A 23,574-nucleotide genomic window follows, 5' to 3' on the forward strand; every position below is an offset into this window, starting at 1 on the left:
GTCACTCCGCCAATGACAGAGCGGCAAGCCGCCATGGGACTGCCCGACTCTTTGGTTGACTCCTCCTACCTGCCGTGTTGAGTTAAGAAAAAAAGAAGGTGGGAGCCAGGACGTTTAATCCGATTTAATTAGGGCAATCGGCCTCACAGGACAATAATTCGAAGTTTTAAACAATGCCCGGAATGTGTAGATTGAGTTCCCGTGGTAAAAAGACGAGTTCAGATTCTTCTTTACTGTGCCTTTAATCACGCTCAATGATGTTTGGCAGCTTGCAAATGTACAGCCCCTCTTCTTCCGCAAATTCAATCAACACACATGGCGCATGGATATCTTTCAGTTTCAATACAGTAATAACACCAGAAAGAGATCGAAAGCATTCCATGATGTGCGGAGGTAGCTTGTGCTGGCTTTCCATGCAAACAACCCTAGTGCACAACAAAATGCATTCTCTGGTTTCATTTTCGGTAACCTGAAAAATGCGGTTTATAACAAAGAAATCATTCTCTGTTGTGCAAATAGCTGTACTGTTGCTCTTCTTTGCCCTCTCATACCTTGTGCTGTGCAGCACAGTGGAGCGGAAACTAAACCGAAAATGCTCCTCAAGAGAAGGAACGTATCCAAAGCTCAACATAAGGCTGTTTCTTTCTTCTGTTGAAAGCACGGGAAATGGGTCACAAGCTCCAGACATATAAGAGTTACCCACACGTGTGGCATTCAGAGTGAGTGGGTGCGCCAGCATTGTGCATATGAAATTTCTGGCTTGCTCCTGAACAGCGCAAAGTGCCATAGCCAAATCCACTTGCTGCAGCATAATCATTCTTTCAATGACCTGGTCAGGTGCCCCATTTGCTGATGTTATTGGTATAAGCACCCTACCACTCCCGGTTTCAAAAACAAACGCCGAATGTGCCCACAGTGGCCCGAAGTTCTTAGCAGCCTTCGCCAGGTGGAGAAGCTGGTGGACGTTGAATGTCATCAGCCGCGCTCCATACAGTGCTGGCATCCGTGACACGAAGTCCTCTAGTAAGCGGCCTGCACCAAGATAGTACCAACATCTCACTGTAAAAATATCTAGTGATGCCAAAAATGTAACGTGCAATTGAGGTGCGTTCCATTAGTAATATCAGATAAAGAAAGTAATTACGTGAACCACAAGAGGACAACTGATAAGTACTTTCTAGAATAAGCTGATAACCAGAGAAGGGATGTTGAACACTGTGGGAACATACTACAGGAAATGCAAGCTCATACGGCCGAGTCAGGCTTGAAACAGAAACACAGTATTTAATAATAAAAACAAACATGAGATACTTTTGAAAAAAAAAGGATTGAGCCCACTGCGATGCGGCGCTCATGAAACCATGAGCTTCTATACGTCCTTTTAAGCATAGCATTACTTGGCTCATGCGTGGCGTGAACAGAATGTGTGTACAGAATGTGTCCGCAGAATGTGAACGAATGATGGATGGCCATAGAACAATGAACAGAGACGAGAACACAGAGAGAGAGGGGAACCTCTCATGGTGAACAACAAGCTGTCTAAATGGCATTCTTTAGGGAATATGCAACTGCAGCTGGAAACTACTAATCCTGATTGTCAGAAAAGTAATTGAAATGTAGAGTATCGTGGTCAATAGAGTGGACTGACTGCACGCTGAAAGCAGCGCTAGTCATTGAGGCACCCTAAGATAGACAATCCTGAATGCTGCTAAAAAAAACTGAGCAGCTGCAGAGTGCTGCCACATCAACTCTTAGAGAAAGACTACCACTAAGCACAGCACACACAAGACTAGAGGCTGTAGCTCTCAATGGCTAACAAAAATGCACTTTTTTCAGCAAAGAGACTATTTAATTAAGCTTTCAGTACCCCTAAATTGGGCAACAACATGCAAACACTCAACTTTTAAAGGGACACTGAGTGACAAATGAAGAAGGCCTGTATAGATTAAAGCAGCCTAATAAAAATGCAATGGGAAATCTTATGAACTAGAAAACATCACAAAATTAAATGTAGATATCACCACCATCAGTCGTTATCAGATGATAATTGCAATGATATGTAGGCAGTTTTCTCTCGCATATCCCTAGTTGACATTGCCATGCGCTTCATGCAGTGACCGCAGAGTCCTTTCCAGTCAAGTCGTCATGAATTTGAATCAAGTCTCATTTGCAGGTTCGTCCTTAAGCTATTCAGACTACATTAGTACATCCTGCATTGGCACCACTTAAGTGAAATATTCAATGACACAATCTATAGAGCAAAGAATAAAAGAATCAGAAGCAGCACAAATACTACAAACCACAATAAACTGTTCATGACAAACACCTGCAGACCATAAGCACAAGGGTCTCCTTGCTTTGAGATGCCACATTTTTTCCCTGAACTACCAATAAGTACTTTTGGTGCCTAGCTTCTAATACTGCATTATACAGCTGGGCCTCACCTCCATGATTTATTTGCTGCAATGTCAGCTCTTCCAGCAGTAGGGTGAATATGGCTTCAACCAGCAATGCAAAGTGGTTCAGGTAGCGCTGAGGTAGTATGCCCAAGCAGCAGGGCAGGGCATAAAAAAGCAACCAATGCCGCCATTCGCTGGCTTTCCAGTGGCACTTGTCCTTGAGCGAACGTTGCAGACGGGTGAATGAATGAGGTGGCTTTATTGCCAGCAGCCTTCTGTCCACTTTGGCCATGGTTACGGGGCGCCCTGCACAAATAAAAATGTTGTGCACTTGGCGCCGGTTTGCACGTAACAAGGGCAATGGCTTATCACTGTTTACTGTTCTAGTCTAAAAAGCAGCTTTCTAACCATAGCAGCTGAAGCTGCATGCACAAATTTTGTGGGCCCTTTTAAGCATTAAATCTCAACATAGCAGCAGGACATCTTGTAAAAAAAAAGGGCACTGAAATGACGTCAGGCACTTACGTTGCATAGAAAACATTGAGAAGGGTAACAGAACAAAAAATCTCTGCCTTTGTCTTCACCTGCTGCAAACAAATTCACACAAACTGGCTGAGAAGATGGCACTGGCTGCTGTGACGCAGAATTAGAACATAAGTGAACCAACGTGAAAGGCGTTGGATTAGGTTACGTTCCAGCATGGCACAACATACCAAGATGTTATGTCGCACAGCTCACAATTCCAAGGTGAAAATTATGACACCACTTTGTTTTGACTGATAATTCAAGCAATATAAATGAATTTTTTTCTGGATCCACTGCCATAAGTTTATGAAGACCCGCCGTGGTGTCTCAGTGGTTAGGGTGCTCGGCTACTGAGCCGGAGTTCCCATGTTCGAATCCAACCACGGTGGCCACGTTTCGCATCGATGGAGGTGAAATGCAAAAACGCGCCCGTGTGTTGTGCGACATCAGTGCACGTTAAAGATCCCCAGGTGGTCGAAATTATTCCCCAGCCCAACACTAGGAGCCCTCTTTCTTCCTTTCTTTCACTCCCATAGTTTCTGCGCAATTTCCTTTCCTCAAAAGCCAATTTTGATGTTTATGGAATGCAATATCAGATAGAGAAATTAATTGCACTGCTGTTTTTGCGTGCAGCCTGAAATGTTTAAATTAGAAGGTGCAGCATTAAACTTCAAGTGATATGAACAAGATGCTAAGAAATTGAAATTTTTGCAAAAGTTGCATTCTGCAAGCTGTGGGTGATTGCTTACAACCAATGCAAATAATATGAACCCCTACTGGCGTTCAGTGGCACTGCGTGGCTGTCATGCAAATCATATCCAGGTTCCTTTTTTCGAGCTGCACAAATGCAGCTTACCCAACTTTCTGAGCACTCAAGCATGCCAGACTGTTCTTTCTTGTTTGTGAAACTTTGAACCTCCTCATGCTCATAAGTCCCTTAGTGCTTTATCGTAAGTTAGTTATTTTTCATGTCTAATTTTGATAGCAGGACATAGGACCACACCTTGTTTGAGGAGCCAGCTGAATGAGCACTGCAACTTGAACATCAAAGCTAAGCTCCATCATGTCAGCAGCTGAACTAAACGGCAACAGTTAATTAACCCTTTCTGGTAAAGTATAGCTTCCCCACTGACTCCTGCAATGGTCAGCATTCTTTTGGTCTTTCCAGCTCCTCGCAATGGAAGGGAGTGCCACATCATGACTTGGTTATAAACATTTATTTAAAGCCCTGTGCCGAGCCATGCCGGACTATACCAACCACACGCACACTTTTCCACTGTCGGGTGATGCCCGAGGTACGACCGGAAAGGGTTAAGGAGTACCAGCCAGCAACAACCTTTGTTATCTCTTTTTTCCTATGCTTAATTTAGGTCAATGTACCCTTCAGCAATGTAGTACAGAGTATTAGAAAAATTTTTAAGGTTACTTAGTGCTATAATGTGTAGAAGTGTAGCCTTTTTACTTTCTCCGCTACTTACCAATGTAGAACGGTTGCTGAGAGTTTGCTGAATCAAACCACTGGTCAGTAAGGCATTTTGTGACCCCAATGAGCACACAATGCCTATACTCCACTGTGTGGCCAAACACAATGTTAAAGTGTTTCAGGTGATTCAGTGGTGACTGCCCTTTAAGCCCATTCACAGCATCTTTGATCTTCTCCGCAAACTCTATGTCTTTCGACATCTCCCCTGGGGTCCGCTCCTCACCGACTGTAACACTCATGTACCTTTGGACCCCTGTTGAAAGGAGAGAAATAGTGTGCATGCTCGATTATTTGCCTGCAGAAAGCAGAATCTACAGGAATTAAGCAATGCCTGCATATGTTTTATGCACTAAACTATTATGAGCAAAAGTAATCGATCCAACTGTCCATGGTGCGAACCATATTCCACGCTGCATGCTGGCGCTGCCTGACGAAACGCTCATGTTGTTGAAAACGTCGCAGTGTGCCAATCTTGACACTAGGAGCACTTCGTCAGGTAGCACCCACATGTATACAGTGCAGCTTGGTTTGAAATGCAGACTGAAAGCCCTTACTTTTGCTTATGACAGTACTCTTGCTGGGTATAAGCCTCTCACGTGACATTCGCATGATGTATCTAGATGGGGAATTTTAGGCCCGCCTTCAATACTTTGCACCTCATATCTGCTGTCACGGATAAGTGTGGCACACCATCTATATCACATGTTTCTAATGGCAAATTTTTCAGCAGCCAGAGCTTTCATAAAGTGCACTGACAACTTTGATACAAACTGACCGCTGCAAATGCAACGTTTTTCCTTAGCAGTATTTGAACACCGCTTCAACTTATCCATTTTTTGGTCATAGCTACCTCAGACAGAACACCCTAAATGCATTTCAGGGCATATTACAAGCTGTTCAAAATTAAGATATGAAATTATTAAGCATATCCACTAAGTTAACATACATGCACAAGTGTTCAGCCGGATGCAATGAAAAATTTGATCAACCATACCTTCGTGAAACTCGGCACAATTGTAGCACCAAGGGCAGCCGAAGAGACCATTAAACTGGACCATGTTGATCACAGATGCTCGGGCCGGCGCATCTACGCAGCAGCACAGTACGTAAAGCCCTGATGACAGCACTGTATGACCTGCCTTCCAAGTGACCTTGCCAAACTGACTGATCTCTTCAACAAATTTGGTTAAGAAGGTTCTCATGTACGGGTGCTGGCCGAACCACAGCCCACCTATCAAGCAGTTCTTTAGCCTGTCGCAAGGTGGCAGCTCGTTAATCAAAAACTGGATTGTCCACACAGATGATGACGATGACTTGAATACGGGGCTTCCATCTGTATTGATAGGGATGGTAAGATCCATCCAGCCAATTTTGCCGCTCTTCCTCAACTCCTCGGCCATAGATCCACTTGTGATGTCCTGCAACAGTGCTGCTCCTCCTTGCTGAATGACTGCCTTTAAGTTCACAAGTCTTTCAAACAATGCAGCCTTTGATTTTGCAAGCAAACATTTCATCTGTTCTTTCATATCTAAAATGATCATCATCATCATCATCATTTATTATACCCTTAAAGGCCTCTGTTGAGGCATTACATAAGGGGGGGGGGGACAAAGCAAATGCAACTAAGAATAATACGTTAATACAACAAAACATAATGCAATACAATAAAATGAAAAACGATACATCACAATACAACGTTGGTCAATAATGAAAAAATGTCCCCTAGCTTTTAGAACACAAAGTTCCGTGCTAACCTCGCAGTCCGGGCACCTCATTGATGACATTCCGGGCACTGACACAAGCACACTGCCACAGGTGTCACAATAAAAAAACCGCTTCACCAGCCTTTCCTTGCGCGACGACCAAAGCTTTTGGAACACAAACTTTGACCGAGGAAGTACATCACCTTTAAAGCCAAACAGACCATCTATGAGGCGCAGAAGATCATTCAGGGCCTCCCAAGTGAGGCCATGAGTGACGACAAACGCCATTATCATTATTATCGCGGCTGCCTTTGTCGTTGTGGAGCCCGGAAGTATTGCTGCCTCAAGCTCGACAAAGTCCGATGCCAGAAACTCGCGTTCGCCGTCGTCGTTTTCGGTTTCTCTCGACATAGAACTGCTGTCTTCGGGTGTTTCGCCAAGCCGGTCAAAGTCGTCTGTTTGGAACAAATCTTCGTCATCGGCATACGAGCTGCCGCCTGCCTGCTCATCGTGGGCACTCAAAGTAGGCGAGGCTGGCTGCGCCGCTTGTTCTGCTGCTGGTTGCTCGCCACTTGGAAGGTTCAGCAAATCGCCCACAACGCCTCCGCCGTTGACATCTCCGTCGTTGGCAGCTGAGGCAGCTGACGTCGATGAGGCACAATGCTGAGCGCGAAGCCGCACTTCTTGCTGCCTTCTGTAAAGTGTGGTCTTCGGGACAACAAACGGTTCGTCTTTGTAGAAATAACGCTTCCGTCGTTTCTTGGTCACATCCCCATTCATAGTAGTCTAAGAAAAACTAAATGAAACAGACAGGCAAAAAATGCCAAACTATAATGGGAGAAATTGAACAAAATAGCAGCAAAAGGTGACAAAAAAGTGACCACTGCTCTATCGGTCTTGACCGGTCTTGACTCTTGAAGTCTTGATTGTCTTGACTTTCGCCCTCCGGATACAACCGCGAAATGCGCTGTGCAAAACACTGTAGCAATTTGAAGTCCACTGGGTACCTGCAGTCGGCTTTGTTCTACCCAAGAAAGAACTGTAAAGTTTATAAGTATTCATTAAAATATGCTCCGCGTGCGCGCTAGAAAAAATTGCCTTTTCAAAACATGGCCATAACAAGCCAAAAGTATCCAAAGCTTCTAGTCATCGTAGCTGTGTTAGGTATTAGGTGCAATTTTTTTGGGTCCCTAGCTGCGCTGCTTTGTTAGCCTACGAAAATATTTTTTTATTATGGAGCCGTTGCTCGCATACGTGCTGTATAAAGACGGTGAAAAGGTCGTCGTGCCAGTCAGCCTAATTAAAGATTATTGCCCAAAATCTACAAAGGACTTGGCGAAAAACAAGTTGGTCTACTGGCGGGACAAAGACGCTCCGGATGGCGGTGATGAAGATTATTATCCTGGCGATATAGAAGAACTGGCTGGTAAGTGACAACAGTATTTTTGTCCACACTAAGAAAACCGCAAAGCAGTCGCGTTGCTACGCTTGTAGGAGGTGTGCAAATTTATAAACTATCGCAGCGCGCGTGACGCTAGTGCATGCGGTACAGCTGCCTTTGAGGGTACCCCTCGCGAGTGCAGGCGGGCGTGACAAGAACTGGAGAGACCAGGAAATGCTAGGCTGTTTGCCCTCGCAATTTCGTCGGGCAGGGCTTTTTCTGGAGAAAACCCGCAACCGACTGTCGCTAGCATTCATGATGACAGCGGTTTTGTCACTTCATCACAAGTCGCTATCGGGGTACAGCTTTGCTTGCAGGTCTTGCGCGGCTTCAACTTTCCGGTAGTCATTCCCACCCGACTGCGCACGTTGCTGAGTCAGCCTATTGTACTCGTCTACTCTTGAGACATAAGAAGAAACACGTGATCAACAAATGTGCAGTGTTGAGCCATGATTACTTACGATACTCATAGATATAACATGCGTGAGTGGACAAGCTAACACATCAGGGAGGGCGCACTGCACGTATTGTGACAACACAAGCCGCCGCGTCGGCTGAGTGGTTATGGTGCTCGGCTGCTGGCCCGAAAGACGCGGGTTCGACCCCGGCCGCGGCGGTCGAATTTCGATGGAGGCGAAATTCTAGAGGCCCGTGTGCTGTGCGATGTCAGTGCACGTTAAAGAACCCAGGTGGTCGAAATTTCCGGAGCCCTTCACTACGGCGTCTCTCATAGCCTGAGTCGCTTTGGGATGTTAAACCCTGATAAACCATAAACCATATTGTGACAACAAGCGCACAATGTCAGATACCACTAACAAACAAATATTCTATGTTCCTGTCCTCCCTTCACTTCTAGCAGGGGTCTCAAACCCACTGCTATGCAGAACGCATTGAGGAAATTTCGTCCCCCATGGGCAAGGAGAAAGGAATCAACGTCGTTGTTGCATCATGCCCCTGGCTTCCTGCTTACTTAATTTCAGCTTTGGCAGAGTGTAACTCGCATTCAACAGCCAGGTATTTGTGTCTTGCATGCCGAGAATACTGACGTTTTTCGAAAACTGAAATCGGCATACTTTTATCGGTTTATTTTGGTTTTATCTGAAATGTCGAACCCCTACTTGTAAGTGACGTGCTCAAGTAGCCTAACTGTTTGCAAAGAGAATGGCTTTGGTCCCTCGAGATTGCACAGCGACTCTATCCAAATATGATAGGCAGCGTTATGAGGAGAAAACAAACAGCTGGACCCTTTCGCACTGCGGGCAAGCAGCTGCATCCAGGACATTGACTTGTGGCCATGCGTGGTTGCTTCAGGCATCCACTAATTCTGAATGTTAAGAAAAAGCTTCATTACTCATAAGCAACTGAAGTTGTGGAAGGCGCTGAGGCCTACAACTTGTAATGAGCGACTGGGTGCACGAGCCGTCAGTGAAGGAAGCGTCGGCTGACACCATAGTCATGGTAACAAAAGTGAGGCGGCTTCTTTTCCACCTTAACTTGGGCTGATTGTGTATTTTATTCGCAGGTAGACCATATGCAAAGCCAGAACCAGGCTCTGCTAACTGCGTGGGTGGTGGCCAAGAGCGGAGGCGATGTAATCGCTGCACACTGCACCTGCATGACAGGGAATGGCAAAGACTGTTACCATATCGCTGCATCCTTTTCTTCATCGAGTATGGCGTGCATCGAATGTGACTTCCACTTTTCATATGTGGGCTGGAAGCCAGGTGTTCGCGCTGTCAGTGCAAGAACACTCTAGGTGCGCACACACGCCATGCTCGATGAAGAAAAATGCAGCAATATGGCAACAGGCTTTGCCATTCCCTGTCATGCAGGTGCAGTGTGCAGCGATTACATCGCCTCCGCTCTTGGCCACCACCCATGCAGTTAGCAGAGCCTGGTTCTGTCTTTGCACACGATTTACCTGCAAATAAAATGCACGATCAGCTCATGTTAAGGTGCAAAAGAAGCCTCCTAGCCTTTGTTATCATGACTACGAGGTCAGCCGACACTTCCTTCACTGACAGCTCGCGCACCCAGCCGCTCATTACAAGTTGTAGGCCTCAGCGCCTGCCACAACTTCAGTTGCTTTTGAGTAATGAAGCTTTTTTTTCTAACATCAAGAACTATTCGATGTCATACATGCATGACACAAGCCTATGTCCTCGACGCAAACGCTTGCCTGCAGTGTGAAAAGGTCCATCCCAGTTGTTTTTGTTTTCGCTCCATAACGTCGTCTATCACATTCAGATAGTGTCACTGCATAATATGTAAAAAATGAAGCCATTCTCTTTGCTAACAGTTAGGCTACTTGTAGCACATCAGCACAGCATGTTGCTGTAGCGGCTGCTGCGAGTGTAGTGGGCATTGGCTAATGAATACAAGATGGCTGCTCAACACATAGCATCACGCTGCCGTCTTTCGTGCATACTCCTTATAGAAGGTATTCACTGAAGCAGTGCTACCAAGCGGTCGAGCGTCGCTGCGGCTAGCGTACATTGTTTGGGGCCGTTTTGTGCCCGTTCGCACAGTGTCAAATATACCGTGAGGCACCTGTTAGTGATCCGAACTTTTGCACGTTTTTAAATGCATCAACGTCCACTTTCTAAGTGTAATACTCTTTGTACATGAACTTTGCAGCAGAATTCTTCTTTGCCGTGGTATAGCCGCACTGCCTCCCAGTCTTGAAAAACACTGTTGAGCAGCAGAAGATGAAAACACAAAGAACAGAGACAAACACCATGGGCGCTATTTCGTCTTCTGCTGCGCTGCTGTGTTTTTCAAAACTATTAATGAGCAAGCCCATCAAGCCACACTACTGCCTTTCAGTGTTGCTTTTAGGCAGCCGCCCTAGCTTGTACTGCAACTAGAGAGCCAAATTAGCAAGCTGCGTTACACGTAAGAATGTACACGACTTGAAGCTTTTTTGTATCGGTTGGTCCTGTCTGCTACTCACACGGGGCACAACATTGATAAAGAGCGCATGATTACCAGCTCCAATTACAAAACTTAGCAGCACAGAAAATCTTATTTCCATCAGCTGTAGTCCAAAATCTGTGGAAGCTTAACATATGCTGTTTCAGCAGAAAGTCAAAGTGTAATACGTGCCTTATTTATGTGACAGAACAGTGAAGCAAAAACTGTAATGTGCTCACATCATGAACAGCAGACCTAGCGAGAATGTTTTGCAGTTTTGATTGTAGCAACATAAAGCTGCTTCAAATGCACATGGCCTGGAATCTAGGTTCACAGCAATGCACTGTGCAGCGATTCCGCTAGCTTGAGCATTAGCATGTTACTTTCAGTAGATAGAGATGACAAGCTAGCTACTAGCTAACTGAGCTGGCACGTTGCAAATTACTTACCCCTTAAAAAAGTGGCACTCCAGTCCTCTGCAGTCTCACGCACGTCTTTTTGTCAAATATTTGTATGATTTCAGAGATTTGTACGGTTTAATTTTTTGACCTGTCGAAAACTCAAGCCATGCACAAGACAAGCCTCGACATTAGTGAATTCAACTTGCAGCAGCTGTCCTGCACGTCACATACCACACCTGCGCCTCCTCGGTCGTATAAGTTTGTTTTCACCAAGTCGAATCTTTTTAGGGTGTCCAATATTTTCTGTTTCATGCAGTTCATGGTTCAGCCTTCATGAGCTTTTGCTCCTTTTTCTCTTTTTTTCTATTTCTCTTTTCCATTTTCTTTTACTGGCTGATTGCTAGGTTATCATTGTAATTTTTTTTGCATTCTTTGAAGATTTGTGCATGCATGTTGTTGCTTAGTGATGGGATGTTTTTTCGGTGTTTATTTTCATTCAGTTTTAAATGTAGCACCCTTCCTGTCCTCTCCTTTCTTTGTCCTGTCAAAATGCTCTTTTTTCATTGAGCACCACTCTGTATCCACTCTGTCAAATGTGTTTCCACGTCAGACAGAAATTGTCTACTATGAGACGCGAGCGACATTTAACTTGCAAGCAGTTCAATGCTGCGGCTGGCTGCAATGGCGGTGAACTTGACTGTGAACATGGTGAATGCCGCGCCAGATGCTAGCACTCCTTGTGGATGACGTCACGTGAATACCTCCTATATGCCTGTGCCTGCAGAAGCCATGATCAGGCTTAGTATCTCATCAGTCTATGCATGCAGTCAAGAACATTGTGATCTGTGATCAGCACAACTTCCAGCAGCGTGAAAACTCTTTGTCTGTTGTGCAGACTTATTGTGACCTGTATGCAAAATGCACTACGTTATTAATAATCACAGCTTTGTCATGTTAATTACCACTTCAAGCATGCATAATTCTGGTGTTGGACAGCTCTTAATAGGCACAAATTATTTATTCAAGGTAGAGATTAACCTTGCATCACTCACGTATAGAATGGCAAGCTGCTCCAGCATGTATTACATAAATCCACGGCTGACAATAATATTTGAAATTGTTCTGCTCATTGTACACTGCTTTGTTCATATGTTGTATTGTTTCATGAGTATTATGTTTAATTGAGATGTCTATAATGCAGCAACGGCAGAAGAACTGGCAAAAAAACTGAACAAGCGAAGGATCCGGTGGCCGAAGCATGTGTTTGATGATGCTGCTCAGCAAAGTGCTCAGGTATACGTCTGTCAATTTGCAATACTTCAGTGGCCAAGTTATTGGAGCATCTGCTTCACATGTGGGAAGTGTGGCATTCAATTCTTAGTGATGCCGGGAACCTGTTGTTGATACAGTCGGTAAAAGCTTTCCTCTGGCCGGAGGCTTCCCACTTTGAGCAAACAGTCACTTTCATTAAACGAAACAACTTTGTAGCATGGCACTGTTTGGCCAAAGCCGACCTTGCATCAGGAAAAGTGTCATTAGCAGCAGCTCTTTCCTTTGTTCTTTGCTTTCGAATATTTCGTAGTGCATCTTATGTATTTGCTTGCCTATTTTAGCTGTGTGCTCCATTGTAGATTGAAAGATTGAAGTACAAGCGAGTGGGGAGATGCGCAAAGGAAAGGAAGCAGCCTGTGTATGATCAGTATTCGTAATTTATTCTAATGGGCTCCAGTCAAACCACGGTGGGAGGCTTATCAGGCCTTCCTGACAATAATGTCCTTTGTAGCCTAAGAATAAATCGGGTACCTGAAGCCTGGCCGACGGACTAGTGCCAGCTTTGGCAGTTTTATCAATCCTTGACCATTAAAGACCTTGTATGTAACAGTAACCTGTGAGTTCAACTCTTGTTGCAGATTACATTTGGAAGACCAGCAATTATTTGAGAATTCAGGGAAAATAATAGAGTTATACTCAGTGTGCACAAGCTGTCTGTAAAGAGACATTGAATGGGAATACTAAATTAAAGGGGCCTTGACAGCCTATTTTCACGCATACCCTGCTTATCGCATTTAATTCTCAACTCGTTTAATTAAAATTCCCCAACTTTCAGTTGATTCTGTGTGGCAAATATTTTGAAAACGATTTTTTTTCTGTTTCTTCTGCGAACTGCTTGCTGGTCTGGAAACAACCTCTGATCGCTGACGTTAGAAGGGCATGCGCACCCCGCGTTGTCTGCTGCGCGCTGTTGAGGTGCTTGCATGCACGTCATAGACGGCGGTCGCTCGAAAACTTTTCTTTTTTTTTTTAGCTTATCCAAATAAAATACATTTTCAGTGTTTTCGTTTAGGAAGCCGTCAGCTTAGTACGCTAGCTGAGAAATCCTTAGGAAAGCAGACTTGCTTGTGGCACCCCTTTTCTGATTGTTGAGGAAACAGAAATGGATGGACCCCTGCTTTATTATTTACGCTCATAAACAAGTTATTTTTATGTTATGAGTGTGGTTTCTTTTGAGCAGTCGAGTGCTTTTGTATGCGAAAAGCGGCACGTGACGTGCATTGCATGCCTTCGCCGATGTGCGCCGTGAAAGCCGCGTCGTTTTGTAGCTGGATACCAGTTTCTTGTCCGCTATTCATCGGCTTGATAATTAAACTCAAACTATCACAAGGTGGCACTGGAGTAACCTTGAGGCACGAAAGGAGCAGAGAAAAGTGCCGAATGAGACGACTTCCCACTGCATGTGTGCATTTGTAACATACATTCCCTTCGGCTCATAGAAGCCTTTTGCAGGAACCAAGCCGCTTGCAAAACCCTACGCGACTCGAATGTTTTCACTGCCCACACTGCTGAATGGTCGCCGCCGTCTATATGAGTGCTTGAGAATGATAATACATCATTTAGCGTTTACTGTGCGTGCGCATTGCGGCCTAGGAATGCGACGATCACGACAACTGTAGCCCCGCGCTGGGATTGTTTACATAGCTGTGCGCAAACAGTACTGCTTGGCATAAAACTCAAAGTGGGCTCTCCTTATCTTAAATATTACGTAGTATTGCTCGCAAATTGTAGCGTTCCTCGTCTACACACTATGATAACACTGCAATAAGCACCGCTGATGCTATATCGCCTGCTTGGGAAACGCCTCGCATAGGACCGGCGCTTCCCGCTGAATGCGTCTGCTTCCTCTTATGTCATCAGTATTTGATTTTAAAGCGCTTTAGCTAAAGATAAGTTTGGACATTACTTGAAATAATGAAAACTACCAGATTTGTTGTCCACAGTCGACGCCGACTGCTGCTGCCGGCTGCCTTCAGCACATGCTGTGAACACCGGGTCACATATCGACACTTCCCCTTTATTGTACTCGCACCCTGCGATGTAGGCAGTCATCGCTTTGAGGCCACTGTAGCCAAAGCTAAGCTCAACAGCTATTTAAGGTGCTAAAGCTCGCGAATTCGCTCTTTGCAATCGCCGAAATCGCACACACGAATCCTGCGTACTCGCTAGGCCTCGTCACGAAAGGGGCCGGCGGTCCACCGTTGACCGAAATTCAAGATTATGGCAAAAGTTCCTTACTGATTAGTAATAAAGTGTGCAGTTATGTAATGCAGCCGCTCGGTTTGCTTTTTTCGATGTGGATAAGGTACACAAGCGCTGTCTTTCGGGCCATATATTCACCGGGTGTGAAGCTTTCGCTCGGCCGCACAAGCCTAGGCGACGGCGATGAGTGGCACCGTCATGCGGCGTTTTCTGTCCGTGTCGCTTGCCTCGCCGATAGGTTCTATGCGCAGGCACCGAATAAAAGCACATCTTCGCTCGTGCACGAACATCGCGCGTATGTCACCGTGGCTAGCATCAGGTCCAGTAAGTTTTAAAGTTCTTAAGTTTATTAAAATATGTCATATCAACTAGCCCCCACCACACTCTGCCAGTTCCTACTACGTTCACTCTTTTTACATTACTGCGATACGGGGTCATTGGTCCTGCTGGCGTCGTCGTCGGTATAGCTGGACAGACTAGTGCGTCAGCGATGGCATTTGCATACCGACCAGCCAACCGATCGCCGTAGCATCGGCCTAGTGTAACCGGACCCTATACCGAAGAATAACTGCTTTACAATTATTAACGCTTGGCCTTGTGCAGACGAGACTGTGGCATTTCAGCTCTGCCAAAACACGCTGACCTTTCTCTGAATGCTCGGTTCAGGTATTTAACTACAAATGAGGCAGTGAGTGCAGCATCCTTTATTTTTTTTTCATTTAATGTTACCTCTCCACATTTCATGAGGGTGAGCATAATGATTTGACCAAGCATGTTCAGGAAACTGCCTAATTCAAGTATTCGAGGAACTCCGGCGCTGGTTCATCACAGACTCGCGAGTTTGGTTGTTTATGCATACGTACCACCTTTTCAATGGTGAGGATTTTATCCTTCATAGCATGCCCGTACAGGAGAAAACAATACATTTTATAATTTCAGAATGCCACAAGCGCGCGGAAAGAAGCCAGTTCAAAGGCTTAACCGAGAACTGAACCCCTTGACTGTCTGCTGAGCAAACAAAACGGAGTGTAAATCTGTTGCAAGCATACCATTCTAAACATGCTCATAGCATGGCTGCACACAGGGTGGATGCACAGAATGCAAGGTAAAAGTCTCTGTAGTGACATTCCTGTCTCATCTTTCTGTCCATCATCTGGTTTGCGCTCTTTTTATGTATTTCACATTCTTGACTGCTTGGCCGTGCGTCGAACCACTCAACCAATTGTTACTGGCGAAGCAGACACGCCACGAGCTTCAGTTTCTTGAATCTGGATGGGGTGTTACCACAGGTGCTTCATTTGGAGGCAATTTTCTGACTGTCATCATCCTGAGATGTTAATCTATCAATCTATCACAACTTAGTGATCCCATCTGGTTTCCCTTTAATAGTGACATTAAAAGGCAGTTATGTGTTTAAATATAGTGACATCACCTGTTGATTTGCTTCGTAATAGCAAAATCATCCACAAATTGAAATTCTTCACTGGTTGATAATGAGTTTATGGCATTAAAATGTTATTATCTGTTTTGTCGAGATGCAACCATGTGGAGTCAGAATGGTCGCAGAAATTTTCTTCACCTCATTCGCATAAAAGCCTTGCGTAGGATGATGCAGAGAGTTGGTTGGGCAACACTTCTTGTTTTTTGTAGTCAGACAATTGCAGACTACTTGCAAGTTGGTTATGCTGTTTGGAAAGTACTTCTAGTGGGCCCCATGGTATGTGTGCTGAAAGCAAGAAATAGCACCATAATTATGGTTATTCTTCCATTTTATCTCATTCTTAGAAGTTAGTTTTTTTATGGGACTGGAAATTTGCCCAGGAATGTGCTTTAGAATGATAGTAATAAGATGTATATGTTCCTTTTCATTTCAGCAGGTTATGAGCCAAAAACAAAAAAAGGCCCAAAAAAAGGAGGCTTGCCACAAAAAGCTGAGCTTTTCTTTTGAAGAAAGCTCTTCTTTAGATAAAGACCTTATGGAGAAGAGGGCACTGGATGAAAAAAAAATGAAATAGAAAACCTACAATCGGAAATTAGGTCCCTTAGGAAAAAGCTGTCACAGAAACGCCAACGAAACTATGACCTGCAAGAAGTGGTCATAAAAGGAATTGGTGAGGCACATAACTGTTTGCATCTCAAGAACAATATTGGTGCATGAGAGATGCAGTGCCAACAGTGTTTGCTGAGGTGTTTCTTTGTCAGCGTGGCTGCTGTTAGTTCCACGTTTATAGCAACTATTCTTAGCAAGCATGTATTTGGGCTTTTAGAGAACATTAGGCAGGGGCAATGCATGGTTTGACTAAGATGCCCTATCATAAATGAGGTGGTGAGCCTTGTGAAATTGAGTTGTTTGCCTCAGGGTCTTGATAATATTTTCATTGCTGACTTTCTGGTGGGTAAAATTCAAAACGTTGTGGCGGTATTTGCTGTGAGAAATTCCGTTTTATCTTTTTGAGTAGTATATGAGTGCAGGTGTATAGTGGAATGAGTGGTGGTGTGTAGTGCATAGAAGAATGAGTGACGGCTTCCAGCCAATGATGATGCAATCAAGATAACATGACACATCTATTTTGCCTCATTTCTAAACGGGCATCACGTTTGGTGCTGGCATTGTCTTTGCCTGAGGTCTAATTCATTGCACGTTTTTAAAGGGGGACCCACATGGAGCGAACTTGCACTGCAGAACGCCAACGCTCTTCCGCCGTGCAGCACCACAAGCGGCGGAAAATGGGTGGCTGCCACCAGACCGCTGCTGCAAGGATTTAGAAACGGCGTGATTCCATATGCTTAGTAAAATGCTGAAAAGAACAGCTGTGCATTTACAATTAACCTGTTGATTCCATGATGACAAAGAGGACGAATTATTCTTTGTGACCCCTTACTGAACCAAAATAGTTAACCTATTTGAACCTCTTGCACTTCCTGACATCAACCGACGTGTAGTGGCTAAGCCTAGCAGCTTTGCAAATCCAGAATTCTCAAAAATCTGGCGCGTTTCATCGCAAAAATTTTGTGCTGCGGGCATCTTCGGACAAAGCGAAAGCTTCGTGCGACTTTTGTTTGCCGTGAACCTGAGGCACAGTGTAGCGGTAACGACGAGTTCATGGTGAAGCGAGAGGCCGCTTCGGCAGGTGCGGCCATGTTGTAGAAGCGGGCGGAAGTCGGACGCGGTCGCACCCTGACTGGTCCGCGCTGATAGCCCACGTTGGCCGCTTCCGGCGAGCGGCTAACTGCCGGGTGGACATATCTAGCCCGGCTTGATCAGCGGCAAACGGCCGCCCCGTCCGACGCTAGTTTTTTGCAAGAAAAATGCTCCATGTGGGTCGCCCTTAAGACTGCTTGTTGTTGAATATGAGCTTCACGAATAGCACTGTGTCGTAATTAGTCATTCACCCCACTGGTCAAACAGATATGCTAAGGTGTGCTTAGAATGGGAGGTGTGAAAAGTGCAGTACATTCACCATTGAGAGGAGTAGCCTGCTTGCACATGAATGTCACTAGGGCAAAATCAAGAGCTGCCATCTAGGGCGCTGGCACCACGCTAGCGGGGAGGCAGCTTGGAAGTATGAACAGCATGTTTGCACACTTGGTTAAGTTGGCGATGTAGGTATGTCATGTAGGATTGTGATATGGTGATTCATGAGTATAAGAGCATGACAGTGATTTTGCTCGATAAAATGCATGACACTCGGCACCTTGAAGAGCCGAGTGGCGCCTCTCGCCATTGAGGGATTTGACAATGTCGCTCTGTATAAGGTTGCGATTTCGAACTTTACATTACAAAAGTTTTTCTCTTCGTCACACCTGTCTAAAAAGATAGGGTTGCTATGTTTACACACAAGTACCCTAAAGGAGACGAGTGTCAGGAAGAGAACTCTCTCATTCATGAAAGGTGCAGTTTCAACATGTTTATATTTACTCTAAAGAAAGTGAATGCTCCTGAAATGAATTATAAATACCCATGCTGTGCTGCAATTCTTGCAATGTTTAAAATAAAGTAATTGGGAACTGCATGCAGTCTTGATGTGGGTATTTCTTTTCTATAGGCAGGTGACATAAGCACAGAAGTAAAAAAAAAGCACAGTACAGCAGATGAAAAGAAATTTTGGCACAGTGTTAAGTGCTCTGGGATTAATGTGGCATCCTTTAGGACAGCAACTTGAGTTCAGACATCTTGAGAGTTAATTCAGTATAGTGCAGCTGATCATGCACACTACCAACGCAATGAGCGGCCATATTTTTCTGCTCTACAGGGATTTCTCTCCTATGTGAGCTTAATCTCGAACTGAGCTCAAAGAAAAATAAAGCCCTGTGATGTGTGAAATGCGCAGTCGCAATAGTTAATTTGTAAAAAGGTTTGAAGACCTTAAGCTGCCCTGTTTCCTTGTCAGGTCATTCATGCATTCAAGGGCCAGTTTTGCCTGGCCGGTTTTCACACCTCCCCTGCTATACACCCCAGTTATGCAGTCTTGCTGAGTGCATTGGTATGCGATACAATGTATATTGAAGTATGAAATTGGATAAAAATAAGCAGAAAACTTACTGGCTTGAAAAAATGTTATTTTCATGGCCTTCTTGGATTTTTTTTTTTGATTAGAAACAGGCTTGTCTCTTATGTTGCACACAAGCGGAATGTACAGTGTCTCTGCTTATGGGTGCAAAAAAAAAGATTACAAAGGCCATCTGTAATGGCAGAAATTGAGAAGTATTCATTATGTGAACAGTTTAACATGTTGCACATATCGCATTTTTTGTCTCCAGATTTTGCGGCTTTGTTTTCATCATTATTGGGTTTTCACTTGTGACGGGGTGTTGAAGCTATCTGTTTGGCATGAATACAAGTGCTTTCATCGTGCAGGAGAGGTGCAAGAACACCCGAAGAAAAGAAAAACCTGCCAGTGCAGTGAACAGCAACAGGTATGTGAAGTGTAGTGAGATTCAATACTGGCATATACAAGGGCATTTTCAATTTGTCTTGTAGGTTTGCAACTCGGACATACCGGCCACGAGGGAGCCTGAGCTAGGCTCAGAATCCCTTGGGGCACGAGACGTGCCAGGTGAAGGGCTGGCAGAGCTGGCTGCAGCTGCACCAACTGCAGTAGAGGCTGCTGCCTCCAGCAGTCTGATCCCAGCAGAGCAGGGGCTACCAGTGCAAGTGAGTGGCACACATGATATATACAGTTAACGACCATTATTACTTTGTAGTGCCAAAAGAGAGGTAATGGTATTTGGTGCACTGAATGTTGTTCAGTTAGTAGGACAAGTCTTCCAGTGTGACGGGTAGATCAGCCCATTTGCCCTGATTAATATTTTCGTTGTTTTATCATAACTGAGTGTTCATTATAACTATATGGCTGTTATAAGTAAGCCTGATTGTGTTGGGACACAAGTTCTTATTTAAATCACTATTTTTCACGAAAGAAAACTACTGGCCCTAACTATAGTTCGTGGAAACATACATTGGCAGTGTGTTTTTGGAATATTGAAGTCGACAGTTTGACGGAAACCCATCTGGTCGGGATGATGCATGACAAAAAATAAATGATGCCGACCAAAAGAGCGAACACAACTACATTTCGCCTTCCACGCGGCAGCCTTGTTCACAGTGAGGGCAAAAGGTAGAGTCGACGTCTTAAAGGGGTCATGACATGGTCTACCAACAAATCGTGGTTTTACATTGCAGGTACTAGCCACAACATTGTTATGCATGCCTAAAAAAGATGCAGAGCTGTACTTGCGCCTTTGAAGTGGCAATTTCAATTAAAGCTATCAGCTCTAAGCCCCTCCCCCTGACAGCAACAGCCATATTGAAGCAGCCTGAGCTATGTCATAAACCGACAGGGCCGTTGTCTGCTGCAAGACTGCCGCGTGCACGGTTGGTGCGGAGCAATGTGTTCGTTCTTCGTTCAGCCCTCATTGTGAACAAAGCTCCTGTGTGGTAGCTGAAATATCTAGTTCGTCATTCTTTTGGTTGGTGTTGATTATTTTTTGTTGCGTTTTTAGAAAGCAAGATGGCATGTAGCGTATCACTTTCCAAATTTAATTTGCCATTTGGCAGGACATTCTTTGTGCCCTGTCAAATATGTCCTGTCTTTCACTGCAGTGGTGAAAAATCCTCTTATTAGTTATTATTCCTGGGCTGCACTTCCCATGCAAGGTGTGTTAATGCCTTGTGTGGGATAATTGATTTTGCTGTTGATCTGTTACTTCTCGAATATCATTAAAATTTTCCAGTCTTTCTTATCGTTCGTGTCATCCTTGTGTCGTGCCTTGTGGTTTACAATGAAACTCATTGTCTTCCTGACAGTTTTGCTCTTCACCTTTCTGTTTCTCCAGTGGTTTCATATGAGGAGCTGTGTATTTAATAGCCGCATATGCAGTCATGCAAGGTTTTTTTTCTGTTTTGGCTGGTCACGGGCTTGAATAGAGTAATCTATCTTAGTAACTAGTTTTCCCGAGAAGATGCACGTATACTCTTTTAATTACTCCACACAGAATGATGAGATGGATAGCTGGCATCTCCTCAAAAATACATTTGTTACAGCAGTGGTTATTACTAATAATTCAAAAGTTATTCTAATAGCAATGCTCGAGTTCTGTATGGGGATATTTTTGTAGATTGTTGGCTGGCATTCGATGTTCGTTTGGCTGGGAAGTACTTAAAGCTGTAACTGAGCACTTCACTTTTTTGGAAGTTATTTCAACAATCTGTGCTCCACCGTGTCATGCCAGCCATTTTGTTTGTTTACATTTTTCAGATTTGCGGTTGACTCTGTCCTTGGCTTGGATTTTGATGGCTAAACTTAAGTGCTGCAGAATTGTCAGAAATAATATTTGAAGCCTTAATATTGCCCAGAAATGTTCCTAACAGCTTTTGAAACAGTACGCAACAATTTCAAGCACGTTTTATGGGCGCTGATGTCTTTTATATAGACTTTTTTTTCACCAATTGTCATTACCATAATTTGCAAATGACATTATTTTTTACCATGTAGGACCAAAAGAGACCGAATGACATTAATTTAGTGCCATTAAAGACAAGAACCCTAAATCTGTGCACCACCACCACGCAGATCCCATCGCATCGATCACCCTCTTCCAAGTTCTGCACCTGTGTGCCGGTGCCAACGTCTTTACCAACTCATTATTTTGTTGAGTAGCAACTGACTGTAGACGGCCTTCCCTATCATATCGCTGCCATAACTTGCCCATCATTGTTTATGACTGCTGTCACTGGTGCACCATTATCCCACTCTTTATGTAACACCCCATTTGGGATCTTTAATGAAAATAAACTCAGGTGAAATTTGTTAGTGTGGCAGGGGTATTAGACTACTACCTTATCATTCTTTACTCAATATGAAACCCTCATGCCAGCTTATTGCAAAGGTGCTGTCACATAACTTGCTTGCATAGCAAATAACCTAACACTGTGACCAACTTTAATTAAAATTTAAATAAATTATAATAGTGCACTTTACTTGCAGAGTTATTGATTAATAGCTGTGCACAATAATTGGGAACTGAAATGACAATTTTATTTTTGCAGGCGCAGATTTATGTGCCCACTTCATCGGTAATCGCCCAGGAGCGGCAAGGGGCCCCAAGAGGAGGCGACACACGGAATGGCGGTATAGAAAACGAGGAGGTACAGAATGGAGATTTTCATTTTTACTCGCAGTTTTAATGAATGGAATAAGGTTCAGGCCATCAGGTGAATTAACAAAGCCTGACAATCAGGAAGAGCTTGGAAAGCATTCAGGTCTGATAATCGTCACCCATTAATTTTATATGTTGTGGATGTACGAAAAGTTACTACAGTTAGCGTTAATTATGCCTATGTTATCATAAAATGAATTTTCAAGCCCAGCTCCACTAAACGAAAATTTTGTTGAAGTGAAAACAAGCCTGAAAAATGGTTGTTTGTGGCAAAAGCTTTGTTGCATTGTCTTCTATGGCTAGCTAACAGGGATTTAGAAATATTTCGCTTGATTTCGTTTAGGGGGTTAACTGGAGATGGCTCACAAGAGAGATGGGCTTGTATAGAAATTTTATGAGCGTATCACTTGTAAAAGAAGCTCGAAAGCAGTCATAGTGACAGGCACTTTGTACCTGTTCTGATGAGGAACTGTAAACAAGATTAAAAAATGGAAATTCTTAGGGCTGCACTGATTGCATGCATTTCCTCAGGCTTCAAAACTGTTGTGGTCTACAATTCATAACTTCCTCTTATTCTTTATCGTAGCCCAGCTGCTGCATGTACTATGGTTAGCATTAGCACTGTATGAAGATTAAAACAGTTTTCGTTGATTGTCAGTAACCAATATTTTACTTGATGATGCGCTTTTTCTTAGTGTGTCTGACATACCTTACTTCAAAACTTTTTTAGGTGCACTTGGCCTGTGGGGTGACCCTCCCTAGAGTGAAAAGGGCTTACCTGCAGACACAGCCCAAGGACTCTCTCTTTGTGCGGGAAATGGCAAAGGCTCTATGGGGTATGAATGAGCTCTATAATAGGAGCATAACCGGTAGGCCCTGCCACCGTTTCCTGCACAAAGAGGGAGTTTCTGAGCTACCAGAGAGGCGGGCTCTTACGCCCGAAAAACTCAAAGCTCTCCGAAGTAAGGTTATTCATTGTAAAGTATTTCTCTGCATGTTACTATTTTCTCATTCACATATTTGGAGACTATAATGCATTAACACTTGGTCCTTGGTGTTGCATATAATACAAAGTTTATTTGAGGATACTATAATTGTAGGTACAAACCTGTAACTAACCATAGGGAAATACTTTCTCTGCTATGGTGACGACACTTGTGACCCTTTCAAAGCATATGGTGCAAGATACAGTCTGAATCAATATAGTAGAAAGTAATTACAAGGGTCCATTTTTTTCATCTTTCAGTACCATAAAAAGCCCATAGATTGCATCAATTTCAGAAACTTTGTGTACTCAATTATTTTTACTGTTTTCAGCGGCCTTCGAGATGCACATGGAAAAGCATCCCAGCAGCAAAACGAGGGAGGAGCGCTTGCGCAGCATAAATAGATCCCTTGGCGACATGCTGAAAGTGCTGAAAAATTGAGTGGCTACATATATGAATTAAAGATATTTAAAGTACTTTGCTTAGCTGTACATTTTAGCAGCACTTACACTGGTAGTGAGTGCTGTTCA

General features: G+C 44.0%; 2 protein-coding genes across 2 annotated transcripts; one reads left to right on the forward strand and one right to left on the reverse strand.

Moving 5' to 3' along the window:
- Positions 1-2,979: 2,979 nt before the first annotated feature.
- Positions 2,980-6,890, reverse strand: LOC144123429 (uncharacterized). The gene is made up of 4 exons (XM_077656257.1): positions 6,117-6,890; positions 5,402-5,945; positions 4,403-4,660; positions 2,980-3,032 (listed from the first exon to the last, which is right to left on the reverse strand). Exons 1-4 carry the CDS (start codon positions 6,888-6,890, stop codon positions 2,980-2,982), a joined length of 1,629 nt encoding a protein of 542 aa, XP_077512383.1.
- Positions 6,891-7,343: 453 nt separating this feature from the next.
- On the forward strand, positions 7,344-23,485 carry LOC144123439 (uncharacterized). Its single transcript, XM_077656266.1, has 5 exons — positions 7,344-7,536; positions 12,067-12,158; positions 19,381-19,554; positions 22,789-23,020; positions 23,376-23,485. The coding sequence occupies exons 1-5, from the start codon at positions 7,344-7,346 to the stop codon at positions 23,483-23,485; spliced, it is 801 nt and encodes a 266-aa protein (XP_077512392.1).
- Positions 23,486-23,574: the final 89 nt, after the last annotated feature.

The sequence above is a fragment of the Amblyomma americanum genome, chromosome 1 (genome assembly GCF_052857255.1).
Source record: "Amblyomma americanum isolate KBUSLIRL-KWMA chromosome 1, ASM5285725v1, whole genome shotgun sequence".
In the NCBI taxonomy this organism is placed as follows: Eukaryota; Metazoa; Arthropoda; class Arachnida; order Ixodida; family Ixodidae; genus Amblyomma; species Amblyomma americanum.